The sequence below is a fragment of the Elgaria multicarinata genome, chromosome 17 (genome assembly GCF_023053635.1).
Source record: "Elgaria multicarinata webbii isolate HBS135686 ecotype San Diego chromosome 17, rElgMul1.1.pri, whole genome shotgun sequence".
NCBI lineage: Eukaryota > Metazoa > Chordata > Lepidosauria > Squamata > Anguidae > Elgaria > Elgaria multicarinata.
This window is the reverse complement of record NC_086187.1, coordinates 17,804,150-17,822,101: the sequence shown is the minus strand read 5'-3', so window position 1 is coordinate 17,822,101 and position 17,952 is coordinate 17,804,150. Positions and strand designations below refer to the sequence as shown.

General features: G+C 41.0%; 2 protein-coding genes across 3 annotated transcripts in view; both read left to right on the top strand.

The window, feature by feature from the left end:
- The window catches only part of SMG1 (SMG1 nonsense mediated mRNA decay associated PI3K related kinase), an 83,529-nt gene extending 76,773 nt beyond the window's left edge, over positions 1-6,756 (top strand). For both annotated transcript variants that reach the window (XM_063143314.1, XM_063143315.1), the window contains 5 exons: positions 1,502-1,713; positions 2,162-2,268; positions 2,904-3,083; positions 3,208-3,314; positions 4,292-6,756. In XM_063143314.1, coding sequence (XP_062999384.1) covers positions 1,502-1,713; positions 2,162-2,268; positions 2,904-3,083; positions 3,208-3,314; positions 4,292-4,369 — 684 coding nt within the window. In that variant the 3' untranslated portion in view covers positions 4,370-6,756. The remainder of the gene's footprint in view (positions 1-1,501; positions 1,714-2,161; positions 2,269-2,903; positions 3,084-3,207; positions 3,315-4,291) is intronic.
- A 2,573-nt stretch (positions 6,757-9,329) lies between these two features.
- On the top strand, positions 9,330-16,891 carry ARL6IP1 (ADP ribosylation factor like GTPase 6 interacting protein 1). Its single transcript, XM_063143119.1, has 6 exons — positions 9,330-9,474; positions 11,791-11,924; positions 14,091-14,210; positions 15,044-15,161; positions 15,660-15,744; positions 15,904-16,891. The coding sequence occupies exons 1-6, from the start codon at positions 9,439-9,441 to the stop codon at positions 16,020-16,022; spliced, it is 612 nt and encodes a 203-aa protein (XP_062999189.1). The 5' UTR covers positions 9,330-9,438; the 3' UTR covers positions 16,023-16,891.
- The last annotated feature ends 1,061 nt before the right edge of the window (positions 16,892-17,952 follow it).

Here is a 17,952-nt window from a genome sequence, read left to right as displayed (position 1 = left end):
GGCTTCCCCAACTAGTCTAAAGTCTCACAACAATCAGTTCATTTCTTTCCAGTGCAAACTTCCTATTACACGCTGGCTCCTACTTATTCTATCCAGCAGCAATTTGATCCAGAGGCAGGATTGAAGCGCTGTTTGCTACTAGTTGCATCTTGGACTAGATGGAGCTTTGGTTTATTAGCATGGGAATAGAAGATAAACGTTTTGATGTTCATGGTATTTTTTGAAGTTATGAAGAGCTAGATATATAGTTGGACTAATAGTTTCTATAAGCTTTGCAGCTGCATGGAGCATTTTGCATTTTAAATTTAAGAATGGATACTTAAGAATGGACTGCAAGAGACTTTGAACACTTGTGCACACAATATTGAATCCTTTTGTGTGCTGTGTTCAGTAGTAAAACATGTCCACATCTAGTTAATTCCATGACTACTATAAAAGAATCTAGAGCTAGTTTACTACCAATAGATATTTGACCAGGAAGCAATTAATTTATTCTAGGAAAAATCCTGCAAAGATATTTGCGAGATCAAGATATATAATAATATATCCAGGAAGGTACAGGGGAAGGTTACTGAGGGACCAAGTCCCAGAGGATTCCTAGGAGGAGGGGGACTTCTATGTTCCACCAGGATGTGAAGTGACAAACATCCAAATTGTGGCACTGCATTGCAGGTGCTGAACATTAGACTGTGTGTTGGTGCTCCCCCTATTTGGTACTCAGTTACACAAGCACTGGGCTAGGGGAGACCCTTCTAACAACTGCCCAGTCCTCTTAGGAAACCGTAATCTCGCCCTTTATCAGCCATTTCTCAAAGAGAAGTCATAAGAACATAAGTGCCATGCTAGATCAGAACAAGGGTCCATCTAGTCCAGCACTCTGTTCACACAGTGGCCAACCAGCCATTGGCCAGGGATGAACAAGCAGGACATGGTGCTACAGCACCCTCCCACCCATGTTCCCCAGCAACTGGTGCACACAGGCCTATTGCCTCGAATACTGGAGTTAGCACCCAACCACCAGGGCTAGTAGCCATTGATAGCCTTTGCCTCCAGTAATCTATCAAACCCCCTTTTAAAGCCATCCAGCTTGGTGGCCATCACTACACCTTGTGGTAGTGAGTTTCATAATTTAACTATGCGCTGTGTGAAGAAGTCCTACCTTTTATTTGTCCTGGATCTCCCACCAGTCAGTTTCATGGGATGACCCCGGGTTCGAGTATTTTGAGAGAGGGAGAAAAAAAGTCTCCCTATCCACATTCTCCATACCATGCATGATTTTGTACACCTCTATCACGTCTCCCGCCTACTTTTCTCCAAGCTAAACAATCCCAGTTGATGTAACCTTCCCTCGTAGGGGAGATGCTCCAGCCCCTTCATCATTTTAGTTGCCCTTTTCTGCACTTTTTCAATCTCTATAATATCCTTTTTAGGTGAGATGATCAGAACAGTACATAGTATTCTAAGTGTGGTCGCACCAATAACGAATGTTACTTTATTACAGGATGAAGAAGCAGCTCTGGCAGATGGTGAAGATGTTCCATATGAGAATAGTGTTAGACAGTTCTTGGGTGAATATAAATTATGGCAAGACAATATTCAAACAGTTCTGTTTACATTAGTTCAGGCTATGGGTCAGGTCCGCAGTCAGGAACATATTGAAATGCTGCAGGAAATTACTCCCACCCTGAAAGAATTGAGAACCCAGAGTCAAAGGTAAGTAGCCATTCTTGTTCATTTGAAGTCTTACTAAACACAAAGACACACGTCACTCTAATGGAGATATTCTAGTTACTAGAGGCACAATGTCAAACAGAATCCCCAGTACAAATTTGATTTGGCTCTCTTTATGGCAATTATTTGGAGTCCGTACAGACAAAACACACACACCCCTATCTCAAGGAGAATTTTGCAGCACGTCAGATCCAGATGTGTAGTAAAATAGTCTTAAGGAGCAATCATATGCATGCTGGCTGGGTAATGTAAAGAGTTGTAGGACTTTTTTTCCTTTCTAACTATGCATAGGATTGTGCTCTTAACTACCTTCTGACTTCCTCAAAATATGCCAAAATGTTCTTGAACAATCTAACATTCTTATACATATTTTTCTCTTGGGAGTTTCCAGCTCTAAATTCTTCATTATCAATTTTCTTATTTTCCCTAGTGTCTACAATAATCTAGTGAGTTTTGCATCACCATTAATCACAGATACACCCAACGAATGCTCAAGTCCAACATCTGCTGCTACATGTCAACCAACATTCGCTGCAGGTAAAATATGGAATACATTGAGTCTAATTTCTATAAAGTGAGCTTAACTTACGAGCCAAGCCTATGGTCTTCATGGAGCCACTTTCACTGTTCAAATTGTAAAAAAAATATGTTACTACGTAATTACGTATTAAATCTCTGCATCTTATGAAATATTTCATATTTCCTCTGTGCTCCTAGAAAACCAAGTTTTTAAACCAGATCCAAACTTCTCCATGTAATAATTTTATATGATTAAACTGCAAAAAAATTGACAGTTGGTGGGTAAGAAATCAACCGGAATCAAATCAGTGGTGAACAGACAATGTTACAGTTTATTGAGATGAATAACTGCAGTTCATATAGACTGGATGTTGTTATTATTAGCATTAGTATTACTATTTGCTTTTATATCCTGCCCTTTCCCTAATTTACTCAGGTTCTCCCACCTCCACCACCATCAGTGCCTTTTCAGGATTGGTTGTTCTGTTGCAAAACAAAACATTCAACATGCATTCCATATATCCTTCTATATGTGTGTGTGTGTGTGTGTGTGTGTGTATATATATATATATATATATATATATATATATAAGCTATCTCAGATAATTTTATGGCATTTTTAATATTTCCTTATTACATTATGTTTTTGATAGCGGTCCGTAGCAATACGGGGCAGAAAACTCAGCCAGAGGTCATGTCACAGAATACAAGAAAGCTAATTCAGAAAAACCTTGCACCATCAGCAGATACTCCTCCAGGCACAATTACAGGAACTGGAAAGGGTGTTGTCTCTAGCCCTAAAAAGGCCATCAGGGACCCTAAAACAGGAAAAGGTAAGTAGCAAAATGAAGTTATCTATTAATTACAGTTAAGCAGAATGCATTTATTAGATTTCATCTAATATATATCTAATAGACTTTGCATAGATTTGATGTGTGTGTGTGTGTTTTTTTAAAGCTGTGCAAGAACGGAATTCGTATGCAGTAAGTGTGTGGAAACGTGTCAAAGCCAAGTTAGAGGGCCGGGACTTGGATCCCAACAGGAGAATGTCTGTTGCTGAACAGGTAACTCCGTGACCAAAACCCACTTTCTTCTTGAGTTCTCCTGAAGTAAAGTTTTCTTCAAATAATTTTACTATATCAGGTTTGTGTGATGAATGTTTTAAAAATGTGCACCCATTTGGTGCTGGATGTTCAGCAGGCGAAGTTTGTAAGAATAAGTATCATGTTACCTTAAAGCCATTTCCCCAGGCTAACATGACCCTGTTGCCTCCTTCCTGCTTTGATCTGCTGGGCTCATGCCACTTGACAAAAGCTATATGCAGGGTCCAGGTCATTTATTTATTTATTGCATTTATATACCGCCCCATAGCCGAAGCTCTCTGGGCGATTTTCAAAAAACCCACCCATGTTCTGTACATGACTGGCCACAGGAAAAAACGCCTTTCTAATTGCTAAGCTGTCTTTTGTTTTGAAAGGTGACCTTATCAAGAATTTTCTTCTCTTATGGAGACTCACTGGGCTCATTTATACATAACAGAAATAATAGTTTGCTGTTACTGCTGAACTTGAAAAAAGGGTGGTTTGTTCAAAGCAGTTTATCAAGTCTGGTTATCCAACTACCACCCTGGTTGGATATTCTGGTGGCTTGAACCGTGGCTTGAACCACCCACTGCTTCCCAAGTTCAAACACAGCAATGAATTGCAGTTTTTTTTATAACCAGGACTGGTCAGGACAGCCTTCAACCTTCTTCCTTTGTGCATGCGTGAGCCTGAGGCTCATGCCAGCTCGCTCATGTGACACTGTTACATTACTAGCCACTGTGACATAGTTTAGTAGCCCCCTGCTGTAAACGTTGCCTGTAAACATTTACAGGAGTGAATCTCTGTCTTTCTAAAATTGTTTCTAATGAGGGCTTTCCATAAGGAACATTGGATAGGTCCGTCACTCAAGTTTCTAGTAAAGGCGGTCTTAAAACTTTTCTGTGTGTGTGGATACAACCTGCAGCCCTAACTTCTTTTTTTAACTTGCCATCTCTTAGGTTGACTATGTGATTAAGGAAGCAACTAATCTAGATAACTTGGCTCAGCTGTATGAAGGTTGGACAGCCTGGGTATGAACAGGAAGAGAGCAGGTCAGTCTGGTTCAGCAAGGTCAGACATCCAGCAGAATCAACTCGGCCTCAGGCATCCATAGCAGCACCACAGTCGGTGGTGACGCCTTTCTGGGGCAATCTCGGTGCACTGGGAAAGTGAGTCCTGCAGAGTAGCTGCACTCAGGGATACGCTAAACACAATGGCCTGGAACCCCCCAGGGTCAAGGGTGAAAGCTCACCGCCTGCACAACATGGCTGTCTTTCTGCTACAGAAGAACTGCAAACGTGTCGGGGGGGAAATAGCTGCAGAAAGGAAATTGGGAATGCTACAGACCGCAGAGTGATTTGGAACCCAGTTCCACCTGACCCTGTGAACAATCCAGGAAATACCGAACCCGAAAAAAAGGGGGGCCGTGAAGAAATCGCAGCAAAGGAAGATTTGAGAGATTGAGTTTCTTGAGTCGCTCTTGTTGTTTGGCAACAATGCTGGTTGAAGTTGACCAGTGAGTGCAAACATGAAAATAAAAATGCTACACAAGATGAACTTCAGAAATGGACTGAAATGCAGAGCTGTACGTCAGCTATGTTGGAAGAATCCTCTGAGAAGAGGGAGCCTTTGTCTTTTTTATTTTAGTTCTTTTCCCACTTCTGGTTTATTCTTGTAGCTTAGGTATATTTCCAATACGTTTTTATTTCAATCCTTGTATTTCACTGTTCAGTCAAATTAACAATATACATATATTTTTGGCAAACCGAATATCCAAAAGCACAGGGAATGCTGAACATTTAAGCAATTACCTTTTGAGTTGGGTGATCAAATGCAGATGGGTTTTGATTGTTTTAAAGTGATTTTTGTGTGATTCTATCATGTACAGTTCCCCCAAATTCACTGTGCATTTCAAAGTAATGAATCTAACAGGCATTTAATTTCATGTGCACCTCCCTCTGTTTTCTAGTGTATGCTGCTTTTTGTAATTCCAAACTTTTCCTCCAAAGCTCATTCTATCGTGATTTGCTGTAGTTTCTTTTGTAAATGTAGCTACTCCAATGTAAACTTTACCTTTTACAAAAAACCCCACCACGATTACAATATCCTAAGTAGACTTTTACATTGTTGATGACAGAAAATCAATAAAGTGAAGTTCTAGTGGAGGTAGTTTTATGCTGTTCAATTCACTTCAAATTTTGATTTTACGCTTGTAAATGTATAGTGTTTCTGTTCAATCTGGGGATTTGAAGATGCATATAAAGCTAAAGTAGGGTCTTCTTTTGGTTTTTGCTTTGTTCAAGTGAAATTGTATAAAGATCCTGTGTGAAGTTACTTTTCCATATGACTGCCAGTAGATGGTGTTCAGTAATGCATTCATAGTGGATTTCTCAGCAGTTTTTCCGAAATCTACCTTGCACTTTTGAAAGGTGGGTGTGAGAGAAGTTGCTATTAAAATAGCACTTTAAACCAGTCGGATTCAATATGTCTTCAGTGTTTTACTTGCCTGTTAAACTAAAACTTTCAGGAACTTAAGGGCTTATTTGGGCTTTGTCCTAGGAAAGAACAGGCTGTTTCCAGACTCATGCATAATACAACTCATTTTTTGCCATTGTGCTAAGGTAGGCACCACTTGACTTTAAAGATTCAAATTGAACTTGTGAGGCTAACAACTCCCCACTTTCGCTACTCCCACATCTCTGTATATGTGAATTTAATGCATTTGTTATGAAAGCCATTAAATGAGGACAAATCAGGATTCCCATCACATCCTCTTTAGTCTCTTTTGAGATTTTTTTTTTAAAAAAACCCCATTGAAACAAGTGAATTATTTACTCTTCAGCAATGCAGCCTTTTTATCTAAGAGAAAGCTTAGGCTTTTTGTTAAGAAGAGTTGGCTATCGAATATAAATCAAGGCCCAACCCAAGGAATTCTTCCAGTGTTTTATAATGTGGAAAAACTTGGCTTCCTCAAAAGTGTCTGATAAAGGGTGGCTTGATGCTGTTAATCAATCTTCCACATAAGCTCTAGCTAGTAATCTTTCAAATTGATTACTTGTCCTAGATGGGTTGTGTACACCGCCTACATACATGTTTGTGAGTAAATGCATTCCAATCCGGTACACTGTTGAACCCTTTGCCATGTATTGCAAGAAGGAGTGTGAGGGACTTGCTTTTCAGTGAAATTCAGCTACGACAAAATTCAAGGAGTGCACTTTTGTTTTTCTTCCTGTATGAAACATCCAAATACAATTGGGGGGAAAGATGGTTACGTATTTTATTTCTTAGAAGCTGGAGACGGAGCAGGCAGGGTGCACCTGTGATTCATGTAATATTATACTTCTATCCCGAAATGAAACTTGTATGGAGATGGGATCTTAACTGCATAATGTAATAAAGCTCAAAAATCTACTTGTATTCTTAATTCCTTGTATGGCATTCATTTATTTTACCACAACAATCAAAGTGTTAGATCTTTAATTTAAGAATGTGTAAGGTTCTTGCTCCCTGCATCAGGCACATGTAACTACTGTATGTGTTGGAAAGTTCACCATTTCTCTCACGAAGAGGAGGATCACCGTGTAGCTAGTCTGTCTATCATGCCCACAATCCACATGAATGTGTGGTGTGCCAAGCCATAATTGGACACATTGAAACTTCTGCAGTATCTGTTTGAATCCAAACTTCGATTTCGAATGTGGAAATTGGATTTGCGTTTCCTGAGCATTTATCACACACTGCCATTCATTTAAAGGAAGATTCTCCTTCAGAGTGTCATAACAAATATTTGCCATGGTCAAATTCCTTTTTTGCAACTTGAGAGCTTGTTCCCACTGCAGATCAGTGTCTTCCTTAAAAGCAATGTAAGATGACTAGCCTGATTAAAGAGAATTAGATTGGGAATGAGCCGTTGGCTTGCATGATTTCTGCTTCTGTGTCTTATGTGGTTCCTCTTTCAGTTTCCTGTTTAATGCACCCCCAAGTTTGCCTCCATGTTCAAATCGGCCCACTGTGAGTTAAGCTGGTCTCCCCAACCACCTGGGAAAGCAACTTCAGAGTATAGTTTCCCATTTTAGTTTGGAGGCAAAGTGCAAACCATAGTTGGCTGGTGTCACAGCAAATCATGGTTTGCTCTAAACAGGAAACAAAAGTGAAGCTGTGTACAAGAGCAGCAGTTCTCTGTCTAAACCAGGCAGGTGACATAATTCTAGTGGGCTTTTAATTTTTTTTTTAAAAAAATTACTGATGCATTTCAAGCATGAACTCAAAAGAGAAACAACCAGTACAACACCCTCCTGTGTCTAACTTAGAGGTATTGTGATGTTCACATGGGCTTTGGCAAATCCAACTCTACACAGGCTTAGGCTGTCAAGAGATTTGTTCATTTCACTATGCCTTGAAATGTCCTCCCATTTGTTATTCCCTCGGGTTAGGCACAACTCGTCACCAGGCTGTTATGAAGTTTGCAGAATTATCTATCATGTACAGTTGCGACACTGATGTTCAAAGTTCTTTCTTTGGAATGGCCTTTTTTGGCACCTAAATCATCATAAGCCTATTTTAAGCTTGGAGTTAAAAGGTTATTTTAAGTATCCCAAGGGCGTGTTTGTGAGCAGTGGATTTTTTTTTTTTTTTGCCTTCCTCCACCTGCCCTTTTTCGTCTTCATGCTGGCCGGGGAACGCTGGGAGTTGTAGGACTTCTTTTCTGTTTCAACATGCTTAGGGTTGCGCCCTAAATAATTTATTTCATTTGAAGTGACTTAGATTAAATGAATTGGCTGGCTGTGCCTCTTGTGCAATGTAAATTAAGCCTCATAATCATGTCTGAATGTGCACATAGAGAAATAACATGCAAGTGTTATGCAGTTTTGTGTCCAGTGAGTCTGCGCCCCCTCCAAACCTTTTAAGTGCCTAGCAATGCCCTTGCTTGTATCTAAGTCCACCAAAGTTACTTTCCTGGGGAGGCGGCAGGTGTGTGTGTGGAATGTTACTACTACCCTACTTGGGGACTGGCAAAACAGCTAAGGAAGAGAGAGCTCTGTCCTTTTGGAGGATGATAGGAGGGGTTTTCCTTTGGCACCCTGCTTGGCTCCTATGCTAAGCTTATGTCACAATATAGCCTTTTAAGGGTGCAATCCGATGCAGGTTTAGACAGGAATAAAGCCCTGCAACTTTCAGCTTGGCTGGGGCATGCTGGGAGTTGCAGGCCTTTCCCCCACCCCTATCTACACCTCCATAGGATTGTACCCCAAGGCAGAATGTTATGCATGTTTAGACAGAATTATTTATATTTATTACACTTATATACCGCTCCCATAGCCAGGGCTCTCTGGGCGGTTTACAGAAATTCTAAAATTGAGATAAAAACACGTATACAAAATTTAAAATTCTAAAACACAGAACGTACACACATAAAGCATTAAAAAGAAAAGTCCTACAACTCCCAGCATTCCCCAGCCAGCATGGCTGGCTGAGGTGTGCCGGGAGTTGTAGGTCCTTCCACCCCCCCCTCTAAACATGGGCAGGGTTGAGCCCTTAATTTGCAACAAGGCGGTGTGGTTTTTGCCCTAAGTGACTGACATGGTTTCCCCTCAGGGATTTGTCTGCATAGGGCGGCCAGACTGTCCGACCGTTTCCCTTCAGTCAGACTTTCCTCATGATACGACCTCAGCGCAAAAACCGTTAAACGGTTTCTGCACTGGCGGGCGGGGCTGGGGGAAGAGCGCGCCTGCGCACTTTTTTCGAGGTTTTTTTCTCTTCCTTTCAGGGTTATATCGTCTCCCTCCTCCTCGAGAAGCGGCGGCAATTGGTCCAAATTCAAACCAGCACCCTCCGCGACGCCGCTGATTGGAGCCGTGAGGGTCGACGGATGGGAGGTGGGGGGTGTCGCTCACTCCCGGCCAATGGAAAGCGACGAGAAGGGCGGGAAGAGCGGAGGCGAGTTTATAAAAAGGAAAGCGCAAGGTGGCAGGAGAGTGGCTCAACGAGAGAGACAGAAGGCGAGGCGGGACGGTGGCCCTCCGGCTTAGAAGAAGGGGCGGAGCTAAAGCGTGACGGCCTGAGGGGCGGGGACAGGAGGGCACCGCAGCAGTCTGGGCCACACAAAATGGCGGAGGGCGACAATAGGAGCACCAACCAGCTGGTGGGTGAGAGAGCTGAGGCGAAATGTCTTCGCGTGCCGTGTTTTCCGCTTCGTGTTTGAACGACGGTGGTGCTGCAGTCTCCCCTTGGCTAACATTCTGGCAGCGCTACGAGTGTCTGGGGTGGGGGGTGGGGGCTTTTTTTTCTTTTTACGCAGGCTGAGGGAGGGGCGGCTCTTCCGTCTCCATACCTCCCCCCCCCATGTAAGGTCCTTTGCCCACTCCACCCCCGCCCTACTTTTATTTTTGTTAAGTTGAGGGGGGAGATAATGATTTGCACCCTTTTGTGCTACTTCTTTCGGAGGGGTGGTGGTGGTGCTGGGATGATGTTTGAGGAAGGAAGGAAGCCGCGAGCTGCTTCGTAGGGAGAAAGGCTAGAGAGGAAATCTAAATCAAGTGTAGCAAAGAATCTTATGGCACCCTCCAAGGCCAACTGATTTTGTGTGTGTGTGTGGCGTTTATAAGGACTGGAGGTCGCATGAAGATCCGTGTGTGCTTGCATGTGTGAGTGCGTACACACGCTCATTGGGGTGTAGTTATACGTGTGTGAAGCGTTGCCCATCAGTATGTAAACATGTCAGTGGATCTATGTATAGGTAAGTGCATGCCCTTCAGCACACTGATGGATGACACTTCCTGCATCTGATAAAAGCGGGCCCCATGCTGCAAAAGCTTTTCTGCCACCATGGATCTGTTTTCGTTTAATGTGGCACAAGGCTTCGTGTGTGCGCGTGCGTTTGTTGAATCTGGAAAGTAAGTAACAAGGGATGCTTTCAAGGCTTTCAACTCCATCCTAGACGTGTTGACTGAGAAATAAGGCCTGCTGTGTTCAGTGAGGCATATTTCTAGGTAAGGGTGCATCTCTGATCATGGCTTTTAAGAACTCTGAAAGGATTCAGAATCAAGGGAGAAGCCATTATAATGGGCCAATGCATGAGGTGATAAAGCCCAGGTTAGGGGGCGGATTTGTGTTGTGTAGAAAACAAGATCCTCTGACGGCAGGGCCTTCTGCCAAACGAGTGTGGGCTACGGAGCCTTCCCATGCGTATGCCTAGTTTCTCCGCAAATATTACGCATGCTGCCACCTCTTTCTGCAGCTGTCGTCATGGTGGATGTACTTGGTCTCTTTTCACCACCAAGTGGTGCATCCAAAAACGTCTAGCTTAAGCTGCCCTAAAAATAAAAATAATGCTTGGGTTTTCATTTTTCTGTCCCTCCGGCAGAATTCTGCATTGTCACCTTCCTCCTCAGTACCTGGCTGGCTTGCTTGTGATGCTAATACAAGCGAGAACAAGCAGTGTGCTTTGTTTAGGCTGTCAAATGAGCTGCAGTGTTTCAGGAGTAGCCAGGTGGAGTCAGACATGCAGCATTGAGCAAGATGGTAGATGAGCAGTGCTATGCTAATTAGTGTACTTGGGTGGTGTGACATTACCTTGAAATACAGATCACCTCTGTCCATTCTGTCTGCCAGATTTCTCACCACCCTCACTAACTATGAATCTTAAAAGTTAGCTGGAGGCGATTTTCAGGGAATTATTGTTTGTTACTATTTGTCAAACATCTCTTCTTTCTTCTGAGGAGTTCAGGGCAGAATCCTAATGGCCGGCCAATACCTAAGGCAGGCTAAGTTATTTTAGTAGGGAGAAAATCCCATGAACACCAAACATAATTATGGTTATGAGATCTGGATTAACCACAAACCAGTTAAATTAATATTTTCTTCCATCCAAGTCTCTTGGAAAAATCTAACAAAATAATAAAAGCTGGTGCAGGAACAAGTCCCAGAGCATAATGTTCACCAGATTAGTTTTCAACAATAAATGGCAAGTAGGAAGGAATTTCATTATGGAAAACTCCTAGAAGGGCTCATTCCATTTGCAGAAGGGACTGAGATCCAGCAGAAGCTCCAGCTGGAGAAAGGGCTTTTGGGGGTGATTTTTTAACCAATTTTCCCCTACTGCTTTCTCTGTGATTTCCCACACTGTTCTTTGGGGTCTCCAAGCTCAAGAGCAGCTTTTCAGGGGGTGCAAGTGAAAGGAGAGATTGCCCAAAAATTCTCTACGCTGCAATTCTTCTTCTAGTGGGAGCATCCCATGAATGAACTCTAAGCCTTAATATATCCAATTTAATATTCCCAATCCATGTATTTGGTTGGGGTAACGAAGTCTGTAGCATTTTGTCACATGAAAGTCCTTCAAATTAAAAGAGAATCTCCTGCAGAAATGATTCCCCTGCTTGCTTCCCCTGCTGGCACACCTCCATGTATAAACATTTTCTGCCTGTAGCAAGTATATATCTTTAAAAGCGTTTGTCCACAGGCTGCAGAGACAGCTGGATTGGAAGAGCAGTTGCAAGGATGGGGTGAAGTGATTCTGGTGACGGACAAAATCCTTCGCTGGGAAAAACCATGGTTTCCACCCGCTATGATCGCTGTCGTTTCCTTCATTTTTCTGTAAGTTACTGCAAATGATATTAACTTAACATTTCTTTCTAAGCATATTTTGCCACTGAACTGCTAGCTACTTTTCAGGAAGTAATTGACACCGTTGTGCTGTATGAAAGATACAAGTAATATTTTCTGTACCTGGAAGCTATTTTCTGCAGCTGGCTGTGTGACACACAAGAGAAAAGGGATGGGTAGGGAAGAGAGAGAGAAAATAAGCTCAGGCACCGATTCTTAAAATTAGTTGTCGCAATCAGCTGGGATGGAAACAGTTCAGGTAGCCTAATGGAATGGCTGCTGCTAGGTGGCATTTGGGGGGAGCCAAAGGCAGCTGGTTTCTCAAAGTTGATGGAATAGCCCCACTTGTTTTCTCTCACTCTCCTCTGCAGCTTGATGGAATGGCTGCAACTAAGTGACAGTTGAGGGAGAGACCGAGGCAGCTGGTCTCTCAGCAGAGGCCATGGTATAGACCTGATTTTCTGCTCTCCCTATTCTGCAGCCTGATAAAATGGCTGCTGGCTAGGTGACAGTTGGAGAGAGCTTAAAGGCAGCTGATCTTTCAGCAAAGGCAGTGGAACTATGCATGACTAATGTCAGAAATGAGAAAGATTGGGTGCAGCTCCCACAAAGCCATGTGCAAAGAGTAAAGCTGAAGCTTAGGAGAGCTATATGATGCCAGTATGAAATCTGAAATTGTTCGTAACGTGAACTGAAAATCACTGAGTACCCTGTCTAAATTCCATCATAGCTAGAAGCACTAAGATGTGATGAAGTCATTCTTTTAAATGATTGCAGTAATATATAAAATTCAGAGGCAGCCCAAGAACTTTGTAACAGTTCCCAAACTTACCAAAGGACTTTTTTTTGCCCCTGTGTTGACAGCTCCTCAGGCTGAGCTATCCCAGCTCCCCACCACACCAGTGCCAAGCAAGCTGTGATGCAATTGCTTGACTGCAATTAACATACTTAGTTCTAAAAATGTAAATAGCAACCATGGGAGTTGTTTATTGGGACTGCGGGAAGTATTTTTTAGCCTTTTCCTCCACAGTGTTAACAACCTCCTCAGTCCTGAACATCCACCCAGTTGCTATTTAAAATTAAGCACATTAAATACAATCGCACAGTTAGCATGTCTAGTTTGGGCCCCAGCCAGGTGTGCAATGCCAGGTGTGTAATGCACACGGGTAATGTGATTGCTTCTTCAGGATTAGAAGAGAGGCAGTAATTGATGACAACACCTGAGGAGGGCTTTTATATTTTCTAATTAAATGTACAATGCTGGTTGACAGCTAGTTGGCCAATGTGCGAACAGAATGCTGGACTAGATGGACCCTTGGTCTGATCCAGCAGGGTGCTTCTTATGTTATGATTTATTAAAAAACCCGTCTAATCTTTTTAGACACTTTAGTATTGCAGCCGAAGTGTTGAGGCCCTGTTAGTCCAATCTTTCTCGCTGCCATTAGAAACCTTGTGGGCTTAAGCTGTAGCTCTGCCTTCCCCACCCTGGTGTTGTTTATAAGTCCTGTCACCATCAGCATGATCATGCTACTGAGGTTACCATAGTTCACTCTTAGTATAGTATTCTGTGTAAGTTGAGGGTCAGCTGGTGTATTCAAGGTTACTTCTGCTTTTTCTTTCTCTACCCCAGCACTCTTTCAAATCCCCCTCCCATTCCTTTTCCCTCTGCTTCCACCTTGCTCTCCCATTGGTGAGGTGAAGATTCCATTGCAGAACTAACTCAGGCCATTACAGATGACCCTAGAACACAAACAATCACCATTTTATAGTTGCTTTGTAGTAAGAATGCAGGACACAGAATAACGGGCTCAAGTTACAGGAAGCCAGATTCCAGCTGGACATCAGGAAAAACTTCCTGACTGTTAGAGCAGTACGACAATGGAACCAGTGACCTAGAGAGGTTGTGGGCTCTCCCACACTAGAGGCCTTCAAGAGGCAGCTGGACAACCATCTGTCGGGTATGCTTTAAGGTGGATTCCTGCATTGAGCAGGGGATTGGACTCGATGGCCTTATAGGCCCCTTCCAACTCTACTATTCTATGATTCTATGAAGTCTTCTTTCTTGGGATAATACAGACAGCCAGGCTACTGTAATTGTTCTGTTTGTTTGAAGAATGCAATTCCAGCTATATAACAACTTTTTTCTTGTCCCAACAGGATGATCTACTACTTGGACCCATCTGTTCTTTCAGGTGTTTCTTGTTTCGTCATGTTGCTTTGTTTGGCTGACTACCTTGTACCTGCTCTTGCTCCTAGAATTTTTGGCTCCAGTAAATGGTAGGTCTTAAGACTAAAGCTACTTGTGTTTTCTTTTTTTTATCCCCTAAAGTGTAAAATCTAGTAAAAATAGAAGTGGGTAGTAATGTGCCCATTGCTGCTTGAACTCTGTGCATCACTCCTGAAATCGCACTCTTGAATGAATGGGATACGATATAGTACAACAATAGAATTGTGTAGACTCATGACCTAATTGTTCCATTAACTTTGTGTCTCACTCTGTTTGGTATCTTGGCCTGTACATTTGACATCTAGATTGTAAAGTCCTGGGGGCAGGGACCCATCCCTTTCTTTTTTGTTTATAAAGCATTAGGTACTTAAACAGTACAGTAAACACAGGGCGATAGCCTTTAAGAAACTAGTTGATGACGATTCTTGGGGTATAAACTACATTAAAAGTTATCATCTCTGAAGGTTCTGAGGCAGCACAAGAACCTCACTCGCTGAAATAGTGGTTTGCTGATCAGTCGTTCCGAAAACATGCTAAAAGATGGTCTGCAAGTTTCTAGCTTAATAAAACTCAGGTTTGCAGTACATGATGAATTGTTCATAATATCTGTTGTTCACAATGTTCCAGCTGTAAGTTAATGAAAATTTTGGTCCATTAAAATGTATACACAAGGTATATATTTCCTCAATCCTCGGTCTACTCTATAACTATTTGTTATGGTTAATATACATACACACACGAATGAATCGAGACAAAAATTGTATCGATAATTTAATTTATGGTGGAAGGTGAGACAATGAATGTTTGAAAGTGTATAATAAGTACTCATCTTCAGAACATGAAACACTGATAAAGATTTTTGCTTAAAATACTTTCTTTAAAGGACTACTGAACAACAGCAACGATTCCATGAAATATGTAGCAACCTGGTAAAAACACGACGCAGGATTGTTGGCTGGTGGAAACGCCTCTTCACATTTAAGGAGGAAAAGCCTAAAATGGTAACTTAACTGCTTCTCTGAAGATGTTTCAGCTTTATTTCAAATATGTTACTTCATAAAATTGTGCCGTTTGGGAGGCAGAAAAGGCAGCGTCTTTTAAACGCTTCCATGTGAGAAGTTCCCTGTGGTACTTTTAAAGTTTTGTATTGCTTCCTGTCATGATGTATTTTATGGTTTTAATTGTGAACTGCTGAGACTCGGCTATTGGGTAGTATAACAATGTAATAAATAAAATCATTCTGCCTTATCTGTATTAAAACAAAGGTTTCCAGTTGCTGAAATGAAATTGCATAGCTTTTAAAAATGGGGGTCCTTTTAAAAAACATTCAGTCTAATTAAAGATTATAGACTGCCTTGACAGGCATAGTTTTGAAATGCAGACTTTAGAAAGTGCGTAACACCTGATTTGATTTCTATGCCATGGTATTTTGATTTGAGGATTTGACTTAACATTCTCCCCCTGAACAACAGGACTAATTGTTCTGGTCTCTCTTCTAGTACTTCACAACAATGCTGTGTTCATTATCTGTGATTGCTTGGATAGGACAGCAAGTTCATAACCTCTTTCTCACCTATCTTATTGGTAAGCAATGTACAAGCTGATGTACTGTGTTTTTCCATACTAAAGAATGGGGGTGCAAAGTTTGAGATAATAAATTCAGTGACCAAATATGGTGGGTGATATTTTAAAAGAGTGTACCTGGTGGTAACTTGTTCTTGTTTCTTTGTTTTGTTTTTTAAGTGAGCTGCTTCTTGTTGTTTCCTGGGTTAAACAAACATGGAATAATTTCAAAATACGCTGGAATGGCAAAAAGGGAGGTCAACAAACTCCTCAAGCAAAAAGAGAAGAAAAACGAATGAAGCTTTGCTTGCTATTTCACTCCATAGTATAATTTGTGTTCTGGGAACAATTCAATGAATTATTGTATGTTTAATAGTATAGCAGTGCTTAATTTCAGTCATTGCCTTTTAACTTTAAATGCCCCCCTTCTGCTGTTTAAATAGGAACTGTGTGGTCCCTCAATCACACACTAATACAGTCTGCTAACAGGGACAGTCAATCTTAAGTGTGACTAGCAACCTCATAGTGATAAGGCTGTTGATCAGTAATAATTGGTAGTGGTAAACTGATTATATTTGTGTGAAAATGTTCTTTGTTACTATTTCTGGTGGAAAGACACCAGCTAAAATCCTCCTGTTAAGCATTTTGAGGCTCACTGGACTGTCTAGATCTGCTTCATGATATCCTCATAATTAAACTGTTAAACTTCTTATGAAGTTGTGACAGCAGGTGATTTGAATAAACAGGGCTCGTAAATTCTTGCATCCACGTTGTCACTAGCTCTGTAGTACAACTTACTGCACTGAAACTATGGAATACTCAAGTTAGGATGCACAGACAGTCAACTTCCTTGTTTCTATTATTTAAAATGCTGTAGTTTGGGTGTTGTGCAAATGTGTCTTTAGTTTTTTAAATATGGTCTGTATACAAAATCATGATGAAATTACTTGATGCATCTGTCTCGTCAACAAGTCCGTCTCTGGAGTAATTTGTGTTTTCTTAATGCTATTTTGTTTTTACTACTAAGCGTTTCATAAGTAAAAAAGTTGTAAGCCTGTTAAAAAAAATAGGTATCTTAAATTTGTGTTTAAAAGACACATTTCTGTCTTAATTGCAAATGGATGAACAGTGTTATTGTTGGTTTGAAAATATAGACTTGAGAAACCTTGATGTTTTGCTTTTTTTATTACCTTGAAGGCATTCTTATTGTTTGGTGAATAGTATAGCAGCAGACTTGGCATTTATGTTAAAGTTTTCTACTAAATACTTTAGCGCAGTAAACATTTGGGGGCAAGGGGAGAGGACACAGTTCGTTTCTTTAACTATCCTTCATCTTTTGTGACCCAAAACTCCATAATTGCATCAGGAACAAATAATTGAATATGCTAGAACAATAACTGAGTGGTAATAAAAACAAGAATTGGCCTATATCAGTAAAAGCTCTCCCCCCCCCCCCGCTTAAACACATCAAAAAAGTTATGATTCTCTTCCCTGTGGTGAAATTTTACTTTATTAACTTTAATTTTACTTTACTTTTACTTTATTTACCATATTTCATTACATCTTCAGTTTGGGCTTTAGAATATAGCACAAGGAAGCTGCAATGGTGACTTCATTAGCCTTCATTAGTGAATTATACTTTTTATACTGTTAGTGAATTATACTTCATTAGCGAATTATACTTTTGTCACTGGAAGTCTATGATGGTGATTCATGTGTCTATCAGTTATACACACCAGCAACAAAGAAGCATGTATTGAAGAGAAATTAAAAATTCCAGTGAAATACAATAAATAACTTCAGAATGCTTTAGTGACAACTAAGAATGAATGAATGAAAATGGTTTCTTTCAAAAACACTTTCATCTTTCCCTGTATCCTACCCGCACTCTCTTTGCTTTTGTATATTTTATTTTAGCATATCTAAACCAACATCCATCCCGTGGCTTCAGTAGAAAAGCTGTGTATTATGTGAGGAAAATAATGTAATAGAATGAAGCATTCGGGGTGCAAAGGTGGAGAAGGGAAAACACTGTTGGAGGAAGGAGAAATACTTTTTGTGTACTTGGCATTTTTTTTGTCAAAGTTGCTGCTTTCCTGTTCATTGCATTAATGTGTAATATAGACAGATGGTAAATGTATACCTAGAAAGCTAAGAGTTGAATAAAAATGTTAATAGAAGAAAAGAAAGTTGACAGTGACATTTTATTGAATGTGTATGCGAGGCTCT